The sequence below is a fragment of the Sinocyclocheilus grahami genome, unplaced genomic scaffold (genome assembly GCF_001515645.1).
Source record: "Sinocyclocheilus grahami isolate Dianchi unplaced genomic scaffold, SAMN03320097.WGS_v1.1 scaffold84.1, whole genome shotgun sequence".
Taxonomy (NCBI): domain Eukaryota; kingdom Metazoa; phylum Chordata; class Actinopteri; order Cypriniformes; family Cyprinidae; genus Sinocyclocheilus; species Sinocyclocheilus grahami.
Window position 1 is genome coordinate 2473698 of NW_015505263.1, and position 17815 is coordinate 2491512.

General features: G+C 38.0%; 1 protein-coding gene and 1 pseudogene across 3 annotated transcripts; both read left to right on the forward strand.

Moving 5' to 3' along the window:
- The first annotated feature begins 887 nt into the window (after positions 1 to 887).
- LOC107586657 (GPN-loop GTPase 1-like) lies at positions 888 to 6947 on the forward strand (annotated as a pseudogene).
- A 6744-nt stretch (positions 6948 to 13691) lies between these two features.
- On the forward strand, positions 13692 to 17804 carry LOC107586609 (stathmin-4-like). Of its 3 annotated transcripts, XM_016274060.1 has the most exons (7): positions 13692 to 13767; positions 15169 to 15227; positions 15350 to 15445; positions 15620 to 15825; positions 16095 to 16286; positions 16591 to 16608; positions 17323 to 17804. In XM_016274060.1, the coding sequence occupies exons 2-7, from the start codon at positions 15215 to 15217 to the stop codon at positions 17329 to 17331; spliced, it is 534 nt and encodes a 177-aa protein (XP_016129546.1). In that variant the 5' UTR covers positions 13692 to 13767; positions 15169 to 15214; the 3' UTR covers positions 17332 to 17804. The 3 variants fall into 3 exon arrangements, with proteins under 3 accessions (XP_016129546.1, XP_016129544.1, XP_016129545.1); XM_016274058.1 differs by lacking the exon at positions 17323 to 17804 and having other exon boundaries at positions 16591 to 16842; XM_016274059.1 differs by lacking the exon at positions 17323 to 17804 and having other exon boundaries at positions 13692 to 13757; positions 16591 to 16842.
- Positions 17805 to 17815: the final 11 nt, after the last annotated feature.

The following is a 17815-nucleotide window of genomic DNA, read 5'->3' on the forward strand; positions in this document are numbered from 1 at the left end:
AAAAAATATCCCGTCTGTTTGTTTGGGGGGTGGGGGGGGGGGGGGGGGGGGGGGGGGGTATCTCAGAGTAATGGAAATCATCCTTTTTTTAAATTAATACTAAATTCAGTACAACAAATACTCCTAATTTACTTCCAATTATATTTATCCACATAACAGTAGACTGCTGATACTTGGGAGCCGGGGCGATTCCAGGATTTTCATCTTATAGGGAGGCTCAGCCCCCAATGAGGGTATTATATAGGCTATATATATATATATATTATTTTTTTTTATTTTTTTTTATTTTTTATATAAATAAATTTATTTATATTTTTTTCTATATTTATATTTTAGGGGGGCTCAGCCCCCAATGAGGGTATTATATAGGCTATATATGGAGAAAACCTGTGGCGTGATGAGGGGTGAACGCAGCGAAAACTTAGGCTGGTAGATGGGGAACCGATTGCTCCCCCATGATATTTTGTAAACTGTATTTATGACAAAGAACTGCACAGATGCTACAGCCCCCCTAAAAATGGCCTAGCGACGCCCATGCTTGGGAGGGGGTTAATTGTTATGAAAAAAAAATTAATGGTCTGAATAACAGTAATTGATTATTTGATTATTATTATTATTATTATTATTATCATCCTCATCATTACTATTATGTACTTCAAATACTAATACTTTCACTTTTATTCATTTTGGAATGAAAAATGTATCCAGATAATAAAAAATAAAAAAACTATTTTAATGTCTCTAATTCTATTCACAGTCAGTCACGTTTTATAAAATCAAACAAATCCTATTGAATCTGCTTCCATCTAGTGGTCGTGTGTAATAACGACAGGATGGTTTTCGTCATTTTACGCCAGTACACATTACTTTACGGTAAGTGTCCAGTAGGAGCAGCATGGCGACTGCAGCAGCAGACATAAGCGATGGAGCTTCAAATGAAAGTGATAAATGCAAAGAAGATGGAGATAATAACCCAACACCGAGCCAGAGTTCATCTAACGAACAGAACACAGAACCGAAACCGGTGTGTCTCATAGTTTTAGGCATGGCAGGGTCAGGAAAAACAACGTTTGTGCAGGTAAGACTGATATCACAGTTTTCAAATTATATAACATTTACTTGATTATAGTAAGATTCTGTCAGTGTTAAATGTTATAAGTATTTCTTATGAAGAAAATCTAATGAAAACTGATCATAAAGGAATCCAAAACACATTCACTTGAATTTCTGATGGGCTAGAATTAACTTGTGTATATATATATATTTCTTATTTTCTCAGAGACTGACAGTTTACCTGCACTCCAAGAAAACTCCTCCATATGTTATCAATCTAGATCCTGCGGTTCATGAGGTCCCTTTTCCAGCCAACATTGGTATGTTACTGTTACTCCTTTTCGGTGCTGGTTCTCGTACCTGAGCAGGTACGTTCAAACAAATGTAAAAATCCAAACTAATTAAATTCATAATTTTAGTGATTTTACAAGTTGCTCATGCCACTTTACTCATGTTTTTGTGTTTGTTAGCATAAAATAAACATTTAAAATTCAAAATATAAGATAAAAGTGATTTTAAAAGCCATATGAGTTGCCAAATAATTATGGACAGATTTAGAAAATAATGTTTATGAGTCTTGAAGTTTTGAGAACATATTTAAAGTCCAGAATGATTTGATAGCAGTGCTTTGATATAACAGGTTGGGCACTGGAACCAGCACCATGTAAAAGCAGTGGAGTTTCGCTCAGGCTTAATTTATTGATTAAAACGCTGAAAAATAAGACGCTTTTGGTTTTTATTGTGGATAAATGTTCATGATTGGTTGATTACATTAATGTCAAAGATTACGTCTGATTGTGGTTTTCCTTACAGACATCAGAGACACTGTCAATTACAAGGAAGTCATGAAACAGTATCCTTTCAGTTTGAAATGAGGTGCCTTGTGCTGTGAATCATATATCAAATATCAGGGAATTGTAAGATTACGGCGCTTTCTAAATAGTTTTTAATTATGTAATTATGCACAGCTCTTATATCATTTTTTTGATATACATTACTTTTAGTGAGTGCATTCTCTATGAAAAATCCTTATCCAGTGAATCACAAATGACTGGAAAAGTTATGGAAATTGATTGGTCAAAAAGTGTATGAACCCTGGTGTAACAAAGTTCGTAGTCATGGGAAGGAGGAGGTGGGAACCGGCGAACATTTAAAGAAAACTTTAATAAAATAAACAAACACAAAATGAAAGTAAAGCGGCAGCCCCTCGCGGACGACTGCCGCACACAAAACACAAAATAAAGTCCAGGCCTGGTCCTCTCTCCTCTTTCACTGTCGTAACTTCTCCTTTTATCTTTCCGGAGCTCCTCCGTAGGACTCCAGACCGGTGAGTGGTGCAGGTGTCGCTCATTATCGATTACTCCACCGGCCTCGCTCCATTCCCATGGCTCTCGGCCCCGCCCCCACTCGCCACATACCCCCATCGCCCCTCGCAGGCCGGGGGGTACTCCCGAGACTGCGCTGTACTTCCCCCCCCCTCCCCACTCTGAGGGAGACGATCACGGCGGCCGCGGCGTACCTGGGGATAAGGACAGACAGACGAGGCGAGAGAATAGGAGACTGAAGGATGAGGAGAGACAGATACGAGAGAGGGAAAAATAAATAAATTATCGGTCCGGTTCCCGGACACACTGCCGCTTGGTCCTCAACTGGCTGAGAGGCTCTCACTCGTGGTGCCATGCGATGGTACTGGACATCGTTGGTGGATGGCCCACCGAGTGAGTGGTGCAGGTGTCGCTCATTATCGATTACTCCACCAGCCTCGCTCCGTTCCCACGGGCTCTCGGCTCTCGGCCCCGCCCCCGCCCCCGCCCCCACTCGTCACACCTGGTTAAATTTCATGTCATCTGAGTGGATTATCTTTGACTCTTGTACAGATATGGTTTAGGGCCAAATGGAGGAATCGTCACATCTCTCAATCTGTTTGCAACACGATTTGATCAGGTAGAATTGCATTTGAAGGATCCAGTAGATGGCACATTTGTACACTTTTATGTCCACATACTTCTGTTTTAACTTGTCTCCTCTGTTAGGTCATGAAGTTTATTGAGAAAACGCTCTATGAGTCTCGTCCTGGATGAGTTCTACACCAACCTGAGGGTGAGTCCAAAGCTCTGGTCCAGTTAAACTGCATCCACATGATCTGGGTGACCGTTATTAGTTGCCGAAGAGCCTAGACTTAAGTATTCATGATATTCTCGACTCTAGATTTGTAAATCTAATTGCTTAGAAAAACATTTAATAGTTTAGAGTTGTAAGCTAGCACCACCAAAAAAAAAAAGATATATAACTCTGTTTTCCTGAAATGTATTGTTTGTCACTTTGTCTTTAAGGTCACAGTTGCGATCAGTCTTTTGTGCCATTGCAGGAGCGTTACACACTCTTTTTGTGTCCTGTAGGTTGTCGGTGTGTCTGCAGTCACGGGTTCTGGACTTGATGAACTGTTCGTACAGGTTGCTGATGCTGCTAAAGAGTATGAAACGTATGTATCCCAACACTGTGTAATAAAGAAATTCAAACTTAGACTATAGACTAAAACGTTTGTAAACACTATAATAGTATATAAATGATACTAAAATAGCAGTGCCTACACTCATAGAAAATAATGTGTTCGAATTTTAAAGACGTGGCGCGACGCTTTGCTTCTCGTCCGCTGCGCGACCGCCTGAAATGCTGTTTTTTTTTTTCCCCCCCACTTCCGAAAGCAGATGATGTCAGGAAACAGTGATTGCAATTTACTTTTTAACTCTGTTCCTGAGCATTATAACCACAATTTGCTATTGTGTGCTGCGCATTTTACTGAGGACAGCTTCCGCATCACAAGTGAGAAGTGCCGGGTTCCCAAAAGCTTTTGTTGAAAGACGGAGCAAAGGGGCGTGGCAGTACTGAAACACCGTCTAAGCTGTTCGCCAATCACAACGCACTGGGACAGCTAACCAATCACAACACATTTTGTTTTTCGGAAGGCGGACCTTCATCAAAGCCGGAACTAATCGAGCCGTTTGTGCCAGCCTGGGGAGAAAGGTATTATAATAATGTAAATTATGTGAAAAATAATGCGTTTTTCGAACAACCGAGCATGTTCTAGTACACCCCCAAAACTAAATCAAGACTTTGTAAAAGAGCATAATAGGACCCCTTTAACTAGTTGGATTTGGTCAAAAGACATCCGTTTTAATAGCACTTCCAGCTTGGTATAATATAATCGAAATAGGAGCAGATTCATTGTAATGTGAATTATAATGATGTATGTGTTAAGGACAATATATATTTATGTTTAAAGATAAATTAATGCTTTTTTTGCAAACAGTTGTTGTGTTTTACTGTCTTGCAGTGAGTATCGCCCTGAATATGAACGTCTGCACAGAGAGTTGGTGAGTAATCACTGATGTAGGCTGATGTACTAGTCATAAATCAGCTGGCCATTCCACAAATATCATTCCAGCACTTATTAAACTATATATTATTTTTATATATATATACAGGGTTTGAAATTAACACCCGCCAAATGCGGGTAAAAATCAGCTGTGGCGGGTAACGCTGTCAAATCACTAGCCAGTTTGGTGGGTTACTTTTTGTAAGTTATGTTCACTCATTAATTTCTTTAGGAAGTTCATGCAAGCCAAATCTGCGCAGGTTTAGCGCAAATACTGAACTGATCTTTTAATTTTTTAAATAATTTAAATATCACTATTCAACATTTCACGTTTAAAATATCAAAACATTATTTATGCATTTGTAACTGCAAGTTAAAGCATCCCATGTCCCTCTAAGCTGCGTTAACATGTGTAAAAGCATCTAAATGCCACTTCATATTCAACCTCTGCAAAGATGAATTTGATTGATACTGATTTCATTTGTTTAGTAACAGCCTAAATGTAGTATTGTTATAATTGCCTGATTAAATGTAAGAATTTGACTCAAAAGATGATGCACACTTATAGTAAAAATGGATTTATAAAGGTAAAAATGCCCATAAAAGGTAAAAATCTATCTAAACTTATTGGAAAATATTAATTTCAGTCACGTCTCTGTTCATTCAAAAAAAGACGTTTGAAAGTCATTATTCAACTTTGAACTCTTCACATATAACGTAAGATCTGATATTTAGATCGGAAAGAGAGTAGGCTAACATGTTTGGTAACACTACTGTTCAAAAGTTTAGGGTTGCCAAGATGCATAAGAGCATAAGCCGTCTCTTATGCTCATCAAGGCTGCATTCATTTGGTCAAAAATACAGTATATTCATATATTCACAATATAGTCATATTGTAAAATATCACCGCAATTTAAAACATATTTTCTATTTGAATATATTTTAAAATGTAATTTGTTCCTGTGATGCAAAGCTGAATTTTCAGCCTCATTGCTCTAGTCTTCAGTGTCACATGATCCTTCTAATATGCTGATTTCCTGCTCAAGAAACATTGCATGTTATTATCAATGCTTAAAACAGTTGTGCTGCTTAATATTTTTGTAATACATTTTATTCAGGATTCTTTGATGAATAGAAAGTTCAAAAGAATGCAATTGATTTAAGATAATACTATATGTATTTACTGTCACTGTGATCAATTAGCATCCTTGCGGAATAAAATAAATGTGACCCTGGACCACAAAACCAGTCTTAAGTAGCTGGGGTGTATTTGTAGCATTGTATAGGTCAAAATTACAGATTTTTATTTTATGCCAAAAATCATTAGGATATTAAGTAAAGATCATGTTCCATGAAGATATTTAGTACATTTCCTACCGTTAATATATCAAAACTTAATTTTTGATTAGTAACATGCATTGCTAAGAACTTCATTTGGACAACTTTAAAGGTGATTTTCTCAATATTTAGATTTTTTTTTGCACCCTCAGATTCCAGATTTTCAAATAGTTGTATCTCAGCCAAATATTGTCCTATCCTAACAAACCATACATCAATGGAAAGCTTATTTATTCAGCTTTCAGATTATGTATAAATCTCAATTACGAAAAATGGACACTTAAGGCTGCATTAAATGCTTTTTAGATCAGATGCATATCCTATTTCTGCATTCATCTGGTCTTTGAGAGTGATTCGTCATTAGCATTGTCTCCAAAAATGATGCATGCATCCTTTATACGCTGGCACATCTGGTTATTTTATTCTTCAGAAGCCCCAGATCTTGGTGGACCCAGTGACCTCATCTTTACTCGCGGGAACCCTGATGAAGATGAGGAAGACACAGACAGTGATACCGATGATATCGATCACACAGGTGAGGATACTTCAGATGGCTCTTAAAGAACCATAATCGCTGTCACACCATGTAACACACATGTTTATGATGCCACTTTTTCCCCAACAGTCACAGAAGAAAGTAAAGAGGCCGGTGCTTTCAGCAACTTTCTGAAGGAGAGAAAGGAAACAGTGCAGGTGCGCAACAGGAAGTCAAAGTGAGGGCAGGAAATAGTCACTATGTATGTATACTGTTCCCCAACGTTGACCTTTCCACATTGAATGACTCTCAAATAAGTTGTTGTAGCTTAGTTGTGGCTACTTGCACACCCTGCTGCCACACCAGCTAGTCTGCGCTGAGATTTCAGAACTGCAAATAAAGACATTTGTATTAGAATATAAAAACAGGTTAAGGACCGCATTAGTTCAAAACCGAACATCAGCATGGAGTTGAATGCCTTGGGTCGCCACTGAGCATGTATTCAAACAAATACCCTCTGAAAAATGTCAGAACATAACTTGTTTATCTTTTGCATAATATATTTATGTATACTCTACAATCTTATTTGGCTGTTAATCAAAATGCTTAGTATTTCCTAACAACCTGGAACAGAAACCAAAATCTGCAGTTTCTCTTCTGACTTCCTGTACCTTTAACGTTCATGTTTCTATGATGGGAAATTAAATATTTTTATATATATATATATATATATACAAGATCTGCTTTGCTGTGAACTTCTTGCTTTGACTTTTCATAATGCTCTTTGAGTAAGAAGCGTTCAGCGTGTTCATATTCGATGGAGCCGAGCGTGTGCTGAGATGATGGGTGGGCAGTAGTGGTTTTGCAGCCATATGGCAGAGGGATCCAGTGGGTGTAGTGAGACTGTGGGATACATCTTCATGCCTTCAGCCCCTCTGTTTCGTGAATTAAGATTCTTGTAGACCTTCACATGTGTGAAATACCACTCGGGGAGACCTTCAGCTTTCAGTTTCTTTGAATGCGTGTACTGGAGAGGTAATAGAAAGTCAACTTTTAGAGGAAACAACTCAAACATTCATATCCTGTTCTTTTATTCACAATATAGGTGCTAGAATGACCTTCATTTAATAATTTGCATGCTGAAATTGCATTCAGCTATTGAATTAGCGAAGTGCTGCTTTAAGATTGGCTTAAAAGCGGATCGATAGATAGATTCTTATTTCAATAACAAACCTCAAGAAAATTGATCTTTAAGAATCTTTTAGACATTTGCAAACAAGACAAAATGACTGAGGATGGACATCACCTTGTGTGATCAAAAGGTAAAAGTAATTTCCATATTCTAGTGGTTAGGAGCAGAAGCTGTTTATTTTAGTAAGATTAATTAAAAAAGTGCTTAAGATCTGTTGAAAGTTGCATTTTCAAACTTTTAAGTTTTGCTGATATAATGTATCGCGGCCTGGACATTTACATTTAGAGGACATTGTTGTATTATGTGCCCTTCAATTTATTCATTTAATTCTTTTTGCTTGGTCTTAAATGTACTTTCATAAAACCTGCACACAGATAAGGCTTTTTGTAGATTATGGTGATTGATTGTCACTATAGGCTGCTTCAAAACTCTGCATCATTGATTTGCATTTTCTTAGAGGAATTGCGTTAATAGTAGTCGTCTGTACTTTTAAAGACGTTGAAAGGTCATGTTCTCATTGTCAAAAGCTACACTACAGTGCATCCAAGTCCTGCATACTCTAACTTTAGTCTGTAAGTTTCTAGAACAGAGTAGTCGTGAATGCGAGCAGGCTTTCGCTGTGTGGGTGACTCATCCCATTCTGAGGCATGTAGGTTGTGTGGCAAACCTAACAATGGCAGATGCCTTTGGATTTTCACAGAGCGTGAGTCACTATGTGGTTGAGTTTACCAGCGCTCAATCTTAACACCCTTGCATGCTGCTGCCACCACACATACAAATTCTCATTAGCCAAACATAAAGGGAGAAAGGATGAGTTGGAAAGGAAGCGGGCAGTGTCAAGACGCCTACTATAATTGCATGTCTGGGAGGAATAACATTGCCTGGTGAGATGCAAAAATCTGTCATAACTGGTTTTTACTGGTCTAATGTTAAAGGTCAAAGAGGTATTTTGTATTTGTTCATTCATAGATGCCACTGCACTGCTTGGATGGCAGTATTACTGTAAAATACTGTACTGCGCATGCACTTGATGGCCAACAAATGCTTTCCCAGTGAGGAAAATAGAATCTGTTACTATTGCATATTGGAACATCGGAATGACATATTTCTTATGTGTATAGTGCACAGTGTGCATTTTTATGCGTATTTTTACGCTGTATACTGTGTGGTATACAAGGAATACTGAATAATATTTTATAATTAAATATCATATGAAATTGAACATGCGTTTCAAACATCTTAGTATCTTACATTATTGCTTTACACATTTATTTCAAGCATGTGTGGTCTAGTTATCTCTGATATGAAAATGTTAATTAGCATTTTAAATCCATTTTGTGTCAATGTCTTTGGTTGTATCATTTAATAAGAATAAAAATAAATAAATGGCAGCTGATAATAGTTTCGGTTCATTGTATTATTGCAGTGTATACTACACATTTTAGAAAACAAAGTAGATAATTTGCATTCGGTGCATAAATTCACATGTAATTTTATTAGTGCATAAATATCAACACAGCAGCTTTTCACTTCACAAATGTTAATTGATAGACTGGAGTGGTGTGGATTATTGTGATGTTTTTATCAGCTGTTTGGAGTCTCATTCTGATGGCACCCATTCACTGCAGAGGATCCATTGGTGAGCAAGTGATGTAATGGTAAATTTCTCCAAATCTGTTCTGATCAGGAAACAAACTCATCTACATCTTGGATGACCTGAATAAAATTTCAGCTAGTTTTTATATTTGGGTGAACTAGTCCTTTAATGTATGCCTTTGTAGACCGTATTGAGACCAAACTACAAGATCACTGCCAAGGAAAAAAAACAAGCATTTATTCAAGTGAGTAAGTTATTGAAGCAAGTTATTCAATTAATATTAAGTGAAATATTTCACTGTATTGAAATATCAAGTGCTACACTATGCTAGTAGTATGCTATTCCAAACTTACCAATTATGTGATCTAATTTGATTCAAAATTCTGAAAAAAAAAACATTTATTTACAAGTTGATAAATGGATGCCATTCACTGAATTAAACATGCACTGAGGTCATGTGCCAACAAAAACAGCATGTTGCTGTTTCAAACATTCATCATGTCATTGCATACTGCTTCACATACTATATTTAAGAAATAGCAGGTGCTGTTCAGTACACCATATTCCGTTTTCAACATAGTCTACCTGAAGTCTTTATCTTTTTATGACTGTATGTGACGTCATCATCTTTTGTTCTCTGTTTATTTCAAGTAAACAGCATGTCTATGTAGATTGGGTTTGACCGTAAATCCAGGCCTGAGAGATACTGACATCCACAGTTAAAAGCTATGAGTCATGCAGCAGGCGACCATTAGAGTGAGGTCATGTCCTGAGTTTAGAGCCTGCAGATATGACCTACTCTCCCATCACACTATCCAGAGCGCTTCGCACCTAGAATACAGAATCAGATCACGTAAAGCTTTGACTTATACATTTAAATGCTAAATGCTTTACAGCTACAAATGATGCCTAATGGATCGTAACATTTGGACATGTGGATTGAATGTCAAGGCTGCAGAAGGAAAGTAGTGTTCCAATGCCTCAAAAATAACATAAATCGACTTGGTATTTAGAAAAACAACACTTGTCCTAAGATTGTAATTCAGCGAAAATCTACATTATTTTGTTGACCTTGATGTATGCCACTGTAGACAGTGTTGAGACCAAAATACAATATCAGTGGCAGGAAAAAGACAAGCATTTGTGCATTTCTGACTCAAAACAAAGCATGAGTATGAATTATTCATTGTTTTGGGCTGTATTATTCAAGAGGGGTGTGTCAGATTGAGCTCATCACAATATGTTTTAATATAATTCAGCTGGAACACCGTAATATTCCTCTTAAGCAAAGTGTGCCCATCAGTCATTCTGCCACAAGTATCACAAGCCATTAGACTGACGTGTTACTGATGTCAGGATATTGAACTGCAGCCGTGCTTTACTGTGTATTTAGTATGAAGTGCAACACGTACAAAATGATTTTGAAAAATGAAAAGGTTTAATACAGCAGAATTGTATGCATGATTAGCTTCATCATCATCATCATCATCCTCACTGCTGTAAGGTCAGATGTGAACTGGAAACTGCATCATTCTGACTAGAGAATCCAGCGCACCGCTCCTGATTGGCTGGAAATGACATCATAGCAGGGTTACCAGTGATGATCAGGCTTTCCTTGCAGGCACATTGTTTTCTTTCACTACATCCCTCACCCTTGTCTTTTCAGTCCCTCGTTGTCACTCAGCAAAGGATTTCGATGCACCTTTTGCAAACAATTCCCAGTATGCGTTCTTTTTTGTCCTTCATGTCTGTGTTAATCAGTTCCAGGACCTCGTTTGCTGCATTCTTTGCTCTGTTGCCATGTGAAAAATCCTGTATCCGTGCACACGACTCTCAGCTGGATGACATCATCGCTAGAGCACTGCCGTCTCCCCTCCCCCTGCGGCCCCCTTCAGTGATCACATCCAGCATATATACGAAACCCAACGCTCCCCTCCAGTTTATATGGGTGGGTGATCCTTTCTTGCACAAATTATGTTCTTATATATCATGTTGTTGTATTATTAACAGCAAAAATGTTTTTTATGCAATCTTTTGTTTTGCATTTATCCATGTGCATTGAGTTCCTTTGTTCTATTAATTTATATCTTGGTTGGAGATGTATGGCAGGTAATTTAGTTTCGTTTGGTATGACTGACGTCAGTGTTCTTGAGGCCACTGGGAAATAAAGTACAGTGTGTTCTGTTCCGCCATATTCAACATCCATATCAGGCCGCTGGGAATATTTCCACCTCACCTGAGAGACCTCGAAACTGCAAACAGGTTCATATAAGGGCCTTATATGGATGCTGAAATCATCAAAGAGTACCCTGCACATTCACACAGCAGCAGAGTACAGTTGCCAGTCTTGTATTTGAGTCATTAAAGGGATAGTTAAGCCCAAAATGTTAATTTAGCCTCATATTTTTTCTTTCTTCTGTTGAATGCAAAAGAAGATATTTTGAAGACTGTAGATAACCAGTTGCTGGTAGCCATTGACTTCCATAGTATGGATCAATGGCTACCACTCTCTCAGAAGAACACGGTAAAAAAGCTGTCTCTAGGATGGTACACTTCTGTGCATTTTAGTTTTATCACCTATGCATATTAGTAAGCTTGCCTATGGTATGTACAGTATTAGTACCTTTTGAAAGGATTTATTTATTTATTTTTGCCGTTCATCAGAAGAAAGAAATTTTATACAGTTTTAGGGTAAGTAAATGAAGACATGATTTTCATTTTGGCGCAAACTATCCCTTTAACATGGTTACATTCACATTTAGGTTATTTACCGAAGTGACAACTGTTTTCAGTAACCCAGCTCACACCCGTAAATTTTTAGGACTCACAACTTTATTTTTGGCGAAGTCCGGCTGTGTGAACAGAACCGTACTGGACAGCTAGTTGTTTGTCACGTACTGTACAGTGCAAGAAAACCGCTCTGCTGCACATAGGCCTCTGGCATATTTCGAATTTTCATTTATAAAACGGATAGTTCCAGTCCTTGATTCTGATTGGCTGAGCCACATTCGAAGCTGTTGTAAATTGCTTTACAAACATACACCTCTTTGTTTCTGCGCCTGTGTGTTGCTTTGTTGCAACCACAACCGTTTCTGAGGAACCACATTGTTTGGCGGAAGAATGTTTTTATTACTATCATTATATTTTATTTGCTTTGTTTTAATTTGTAAAACCTTGCTACGTACAGTATATGGAATAACCGTTTTATAAAAGCAATAAACCCAGTGAAGCCGTGGTTTACAGTGAATTAATAACAGCTAACAACGCCCCTTAGCTGTTATAAATTCATTGTAAACCACGGCTTCTTGGGGATTATTGTTTTATTATGGTTTTGGTAACTTACCGAGACCTGTGCACCTTACACTCTAAAAAATGCTGGGTTGTTTCAACCCAATGTTGGGTCAAATATGGACTAACCCAACTGTTGGGTTAAAAAGCTAATTTAAAAATGTAACCAACATTTAACCCAACAGTTGGGTTAGTCCATATTTGACCCAACATTGGGTTGAAACAACCCAGCATTTTTTAGAGTGTACCGAGTCAGCTGAAGGTTTAGATCCTGTCACCGTCCTCAAACGGAGCTGCTCTCGACACAAATTCTCCATTCTTTACTGAGGTATAAAAGCTTTCGTCGGTTCATTAAGATTTGATAGAAGAAGCTGCGCCTCAACTAAACTTTTGTCTTGTCAAATGTGATAAGACTTCGCAGTTTTGCACGTTGCATGTGCATACAGACTGTATTCAAGCCTTTATAAACGTATGTGTGAACAGAACATTTTGAGACTCAATGCAGTTGTCAATCCCAAAAATTTAAATTGTGAATGTAGTCTTTTACAAATTCCATACTAAAATGTCATAAAATTCATCAAGAAATTTTGAATTCCTGAAATTAGAGATGCAACATGTATATATTAAATATAATTTTGGTTGTAAAATCAGGTTTTTCTTCATAAAAGGAACGCAATGTTCTACAAGCTGTCTTTGAAATTGTTAAAACACCAGTAGGTAATTGATTTGGCACAGGACCTGAGCAACAGATGGGCCATTGACAGACTGTTCAAACAGGACCGGTCTGCCTGTATCCAGACGAGCATGTTGGCAAGGTTACTGTGTCATAGTCATCAAACAGGACTCCAGCCATGAGTGAGTGAGAAGATGACACATAAATCCCTGTCCTCCTCCGTTTTTAGACATGACATTTCGAACAGTTCCCCAAACCAGACAGAACTGGATTAGGACACGATGCTGCACGTAATTAAATTCTAAACTGAAATGAACTAAAAAAAATTATTAATTAATTGCTAAGGAATGACATGTAGGAAAGCAAATGAAAATAACCGTTGTGCTATTTTTGATAGCTCCAATAGCCCGTTTTCCATAAAATAAAAAAAGAACTTAAATAAAAAAAATTCTAATATTATTTTTACCTAATTTCAAAATTTAAGAAGAAATAATGTTTCCTCTGCATAAAGCTGCAGAATATATGCCCTTTCTTTTTCTGAAACCAGCTTTCAACAAAGAGTTAACCACCCCCTATCTGCACTCCCAGCCATTTCAGCCCATCAGGAGCCTGCATCCCTCTCGACCAATCACAGCGCTGGGAGGTGATGTCATGCTTTATCTAGCAGAGGTGGTGCTGATGCTGCCAGGTTGAGCATCCAAACAGCAGCAGACTGTCAGACTGAACGTGAGGGAAAGACTCTGACAGAAGATCACAGCACTGTCGGTGAGTTAAGGTAATATTGCATATCATAATTTGTTATTTACTGTATTATTCTTTTGCAGGACAAAAGGAGACTGGCGATCTGTTGGACTAAAGTTTTATTCACTATAGCAAGATCCAATAATTCTATTTTTGTTCTGTATTTAATAGCGCAGAAATCTAGTTTGGCATTCCTTAGATTATGTTGCAATGCAGATTTGCATGCTTGCAAGATTTAGAGCATGCAGTCGAGGTTAATAGACTTATATATGTGCATAAATGCATATATAAGCATGATTGTTTGGGGATTTGCAACTGTTAAGAATCTTAATAGCATATCAGAATCAATTTAGAAAATGGTCACGTGATATTGTGCATGAAATCACGTTAGTCTAAAGAAAAGAAGTGCATTGCATATAGGGCGAAGTGCATTGTATATTCGTGCAAGGTGAAAAATAGCTATGCGGAAAAAGTGCATTGCTAAATTTAAAAAGGGGATGTAGGGCAAAGTGTGTAGGCTATTTGAATACACAATGGTCTTAGAGGTCCTGCAGTGAGCGTGCTAGTCTGTGCTGTGGGTGGTACTGAGAGGTGAGATTATGTAGTATGTTGGTGTGCAAAAGGCCACGGCCCCTTAATAGAGCAACACTTCCTTTGCTTTCAAAACAGCAAGCGTTTATTCCGATCAGAAGGCAGTGGGAGGTTAAAAAATGACTTGCTTTGTGAGCTGCAAACAAATGCATGTGAAATTTTTATTTGTCTAATGTAAATGACAGTGCTAACAGAGTTGTGTACCAAAGCATGTATTATTTATTATATCAGCTGTGTTGCTGCATGGCATCAATAAAACAGGAGGGTTTTCACTTTGTGTGCATGCAGTGTGATAGAGAAAATGATGCATTGTCCTATAATGGCCTACAGAATCAAAATTTTTGCCTTTTATGTTATCAATTGACGCCTAAAAGTTTGTAAATGTTTTATAGAATAAGCCCATGCATTGAAAATGTCAGAAAGTTTCAAAGGTGTTAGTGGGTGCAGCGATAGTGAGCGTGGGAAATGAGGGGGCACAGCGAAGGCAGAGGCAGGATGAAACGAGAGAGACTGATAGAGAAGGCGCGTAGGCTGAGAGAAAATCATAAACCCTAAACAAACCTAATTCATTCATGCTGTCCTCTGCGAACGATTGCAAGCAAGTATATTACGGTTGAATCTATTTGTCTGCTTTGTTTTGTGAATTTGAATAGATATAGTATGCATACTATTATGTGCTTAGATGTAGCTGTGTGGTTCTTTTACACGGCAAATAAATAATTTTTGATGGTTTGATTTGTGCTTGTTATTCACAATCTACATTTGCGATGCTAAACCTTGTGGGATCTTTATGTGAGGACAAAGACATGGTTTCTGATTACATCATCGTTTCTCTCTCCTGTAGGATCAGCTGAGTTTGAAACGCCTCAGAGGACTCAGAAGAAGGAAAAATGACTCTTGCAGGTACGTGTACATCCACCTGCTTGTTCGCATGTGAACTTGGGAGTGTTTAATGGAGCTGAAGGAATTATGTGTGAGCACATGTGATGATGTTACCTCAAAATAACTCTGTCTCTCTTTTGCAGCATACAGAGAGAAGATGAAGGAGCTCCCTCTAGTGTCTCTCTTCTGCTCTTGCATCCTACCAGAGCCTCGAGAAAAGCCCACCAAGAAAACACAAGGTATCTTAAGGCACCTTTAAAGATCATTTCAGACAGATTTCCCTGTTTTTACATATTCCAGTGAGCTAAATGGAACATTATACTATATTCACATCAGTTCCAAATCAAGTTGTTTAAAATTAGTTGCATTAATATATATCCTTCAAATCAGTCATTGTTGATTTTCTGTTGTAGATGTTGTGGACCTCAACCTGGGCATTATTAAAGACATGGAGGTGATCGAGCTAAACAAGCGGTCATCGGGCCAGGCCTTTGAGGTCATCCTCAGACCTCCATCTTTTGACGGTCAGAGGGAATTCCATCCCACTTTCCCACCTCGCAGAGACCCCTCACTGGAAGAGATCCAGAAGAAACTGGATGCAGCTGAAGAGAGAAGAAAGGTAAGGAACAGAGATGTTTTTTGTGGAGGATACTCTCAGTATCAATTAGTTAGTTGATGTCAGTAATTAGTAATTATTCAGTTTCAGTTTTAATAACTTTAGTGCTTCAACTTTTTTAGTTGCAGAGGCAGCATTTTAATTTTCCTTTTTTTTTTATCTAATATTTATATTTTATTTTAAGTATTTTATTTTAATGCAACAGTACCGATAATAGATATGCTTATATTTGAGTCTCATATTGAGTTACATAGAATGCATTATCTCCACAGTGTCAGGAAGCTGAACTTCTGAAGCACTTGGCTGAGAAGAGAGAGCATGAACGAGAGGTGGCCCAGAAAGCCATAGAGGAACACAACAACTTCATCAAGATGGCCAAAGAAAAGCTGGAGCAAAGAATGGAGATTAACAAAGAGAACCGGGAGGCCCACATCGCTGCCATGCTGGAACGTCTTCAGGAGAAGGTACGGTGGATTTTGACATCCAAATCCAGTTCTACTTTTTAAAGGTGCAGTGTGTTATTTCTGCACCACTAGTGGGACCAAATGGAATTGCAATATGTTTGTTTGAGCAGCCCAATATAGTAATAAAATGCTCAACCGATGGCATGAGTTTTTAGAGCGAGACCATCTGAATGTTGAAAATATGCATCAGTTCTGCAATTTCATTTGGTGCAACTAGGTAGATCTTTTCAAATCTTAAACACTTTAGAGTTAAGATTGAGCTGTTATTTAATAGTTCTTCTTCTTTTTTCTTGTGTTTTTCCAGGACAAGCATGCTGAAGAGGTGAGGAAAACCAAGGAACAGATAGAGCTGGACTGGCAGTAGAATGATATGAATCAAGAGCATTTCTTGTCCAGAATTTTCAAGAAAAACAACCAAATAAGGCCTAGCAGGTCCTAGTCATGCTAAGAACGGCTGTTTTTTGGAATTGGAAATTATTCGAAGGCCTATCATATGATATTTGCAGCTAAAGATTCTTCTTGTCTGCTGCCAGGCGAAGCACTGTATATCATGGATGTTGAATCGGGAATCAATGCGAAAAAGTCGTTTGATTTGTTTGTCGCCAAACTGTGTAAAAAAAAAAACAACTTCATGAGTCATCATCCATCCCTTTGGTCTTTAATAGTGGCTTTGCATGTACTGATGGGATAATAATAAAACAGACAAAACAGATGAAAACTACCAAGATGTGTATTTGTGTTGTACTGTTGTGAATTAGCTGTTTGTAACATTGTCGTTCAGTGTGGTGATGTGTACTTAGTACTGTAGTTTGGCTTTGCATTTATGTGTCTTAGTGTTGGTTTCTTGGAAGAATCATTAGTAGAATATTTGTTAGTTACCTGACAACAAATAGTGTATTAAATGTGGCCGAAATCAACGTTTTAATGCTTGCATGCCGTGGTACACTTGATAAAACTTGTGAAAAGCCATTTGGTGTGTGACCGTGTGGTTTTTGTCCTGTTATTAATTGCTATATCTCTGAACTTTATGTTCCAGGTGCCTTGAGATCTTCTCACAACACATGCTGATCATATGGGAGACCATTCACCAAAGGACTGACTATCACGCTGAGCTTATTAGCTTGGATCATAAGAGATTATGACTCTGAAACCTGATTATGATATCGCTATATCATTGTAAGGAACGATGGCCATGTTGTCAGATGAACAGAACTGGCCGGCCAGCAAAGATTGTGATGGAATCTTTACTACCTTAATCTGAGAAACGCAGAGATGTGTTTGTCTCTGCAATGAGCTTGTATGCCATTAGTGCCAAAAAAGAGTGCATGTGAATGGTAACTTTGTGTGTTTCTGAGTGTTTGGATGGTTTCATGTACTTTGCCCCGTGGATGCTGTCAGTTTGTCCTCTGTCCTGTCTTTAAGGCTCTATTTTTGGTAAACTGCTCAAGCTTTTGCCGCTGTACATATGTTCACTTGCCTCATGATCAGCTGGTGTCTGATTTGGCTGTATAATTCTGTACAGAAATTGT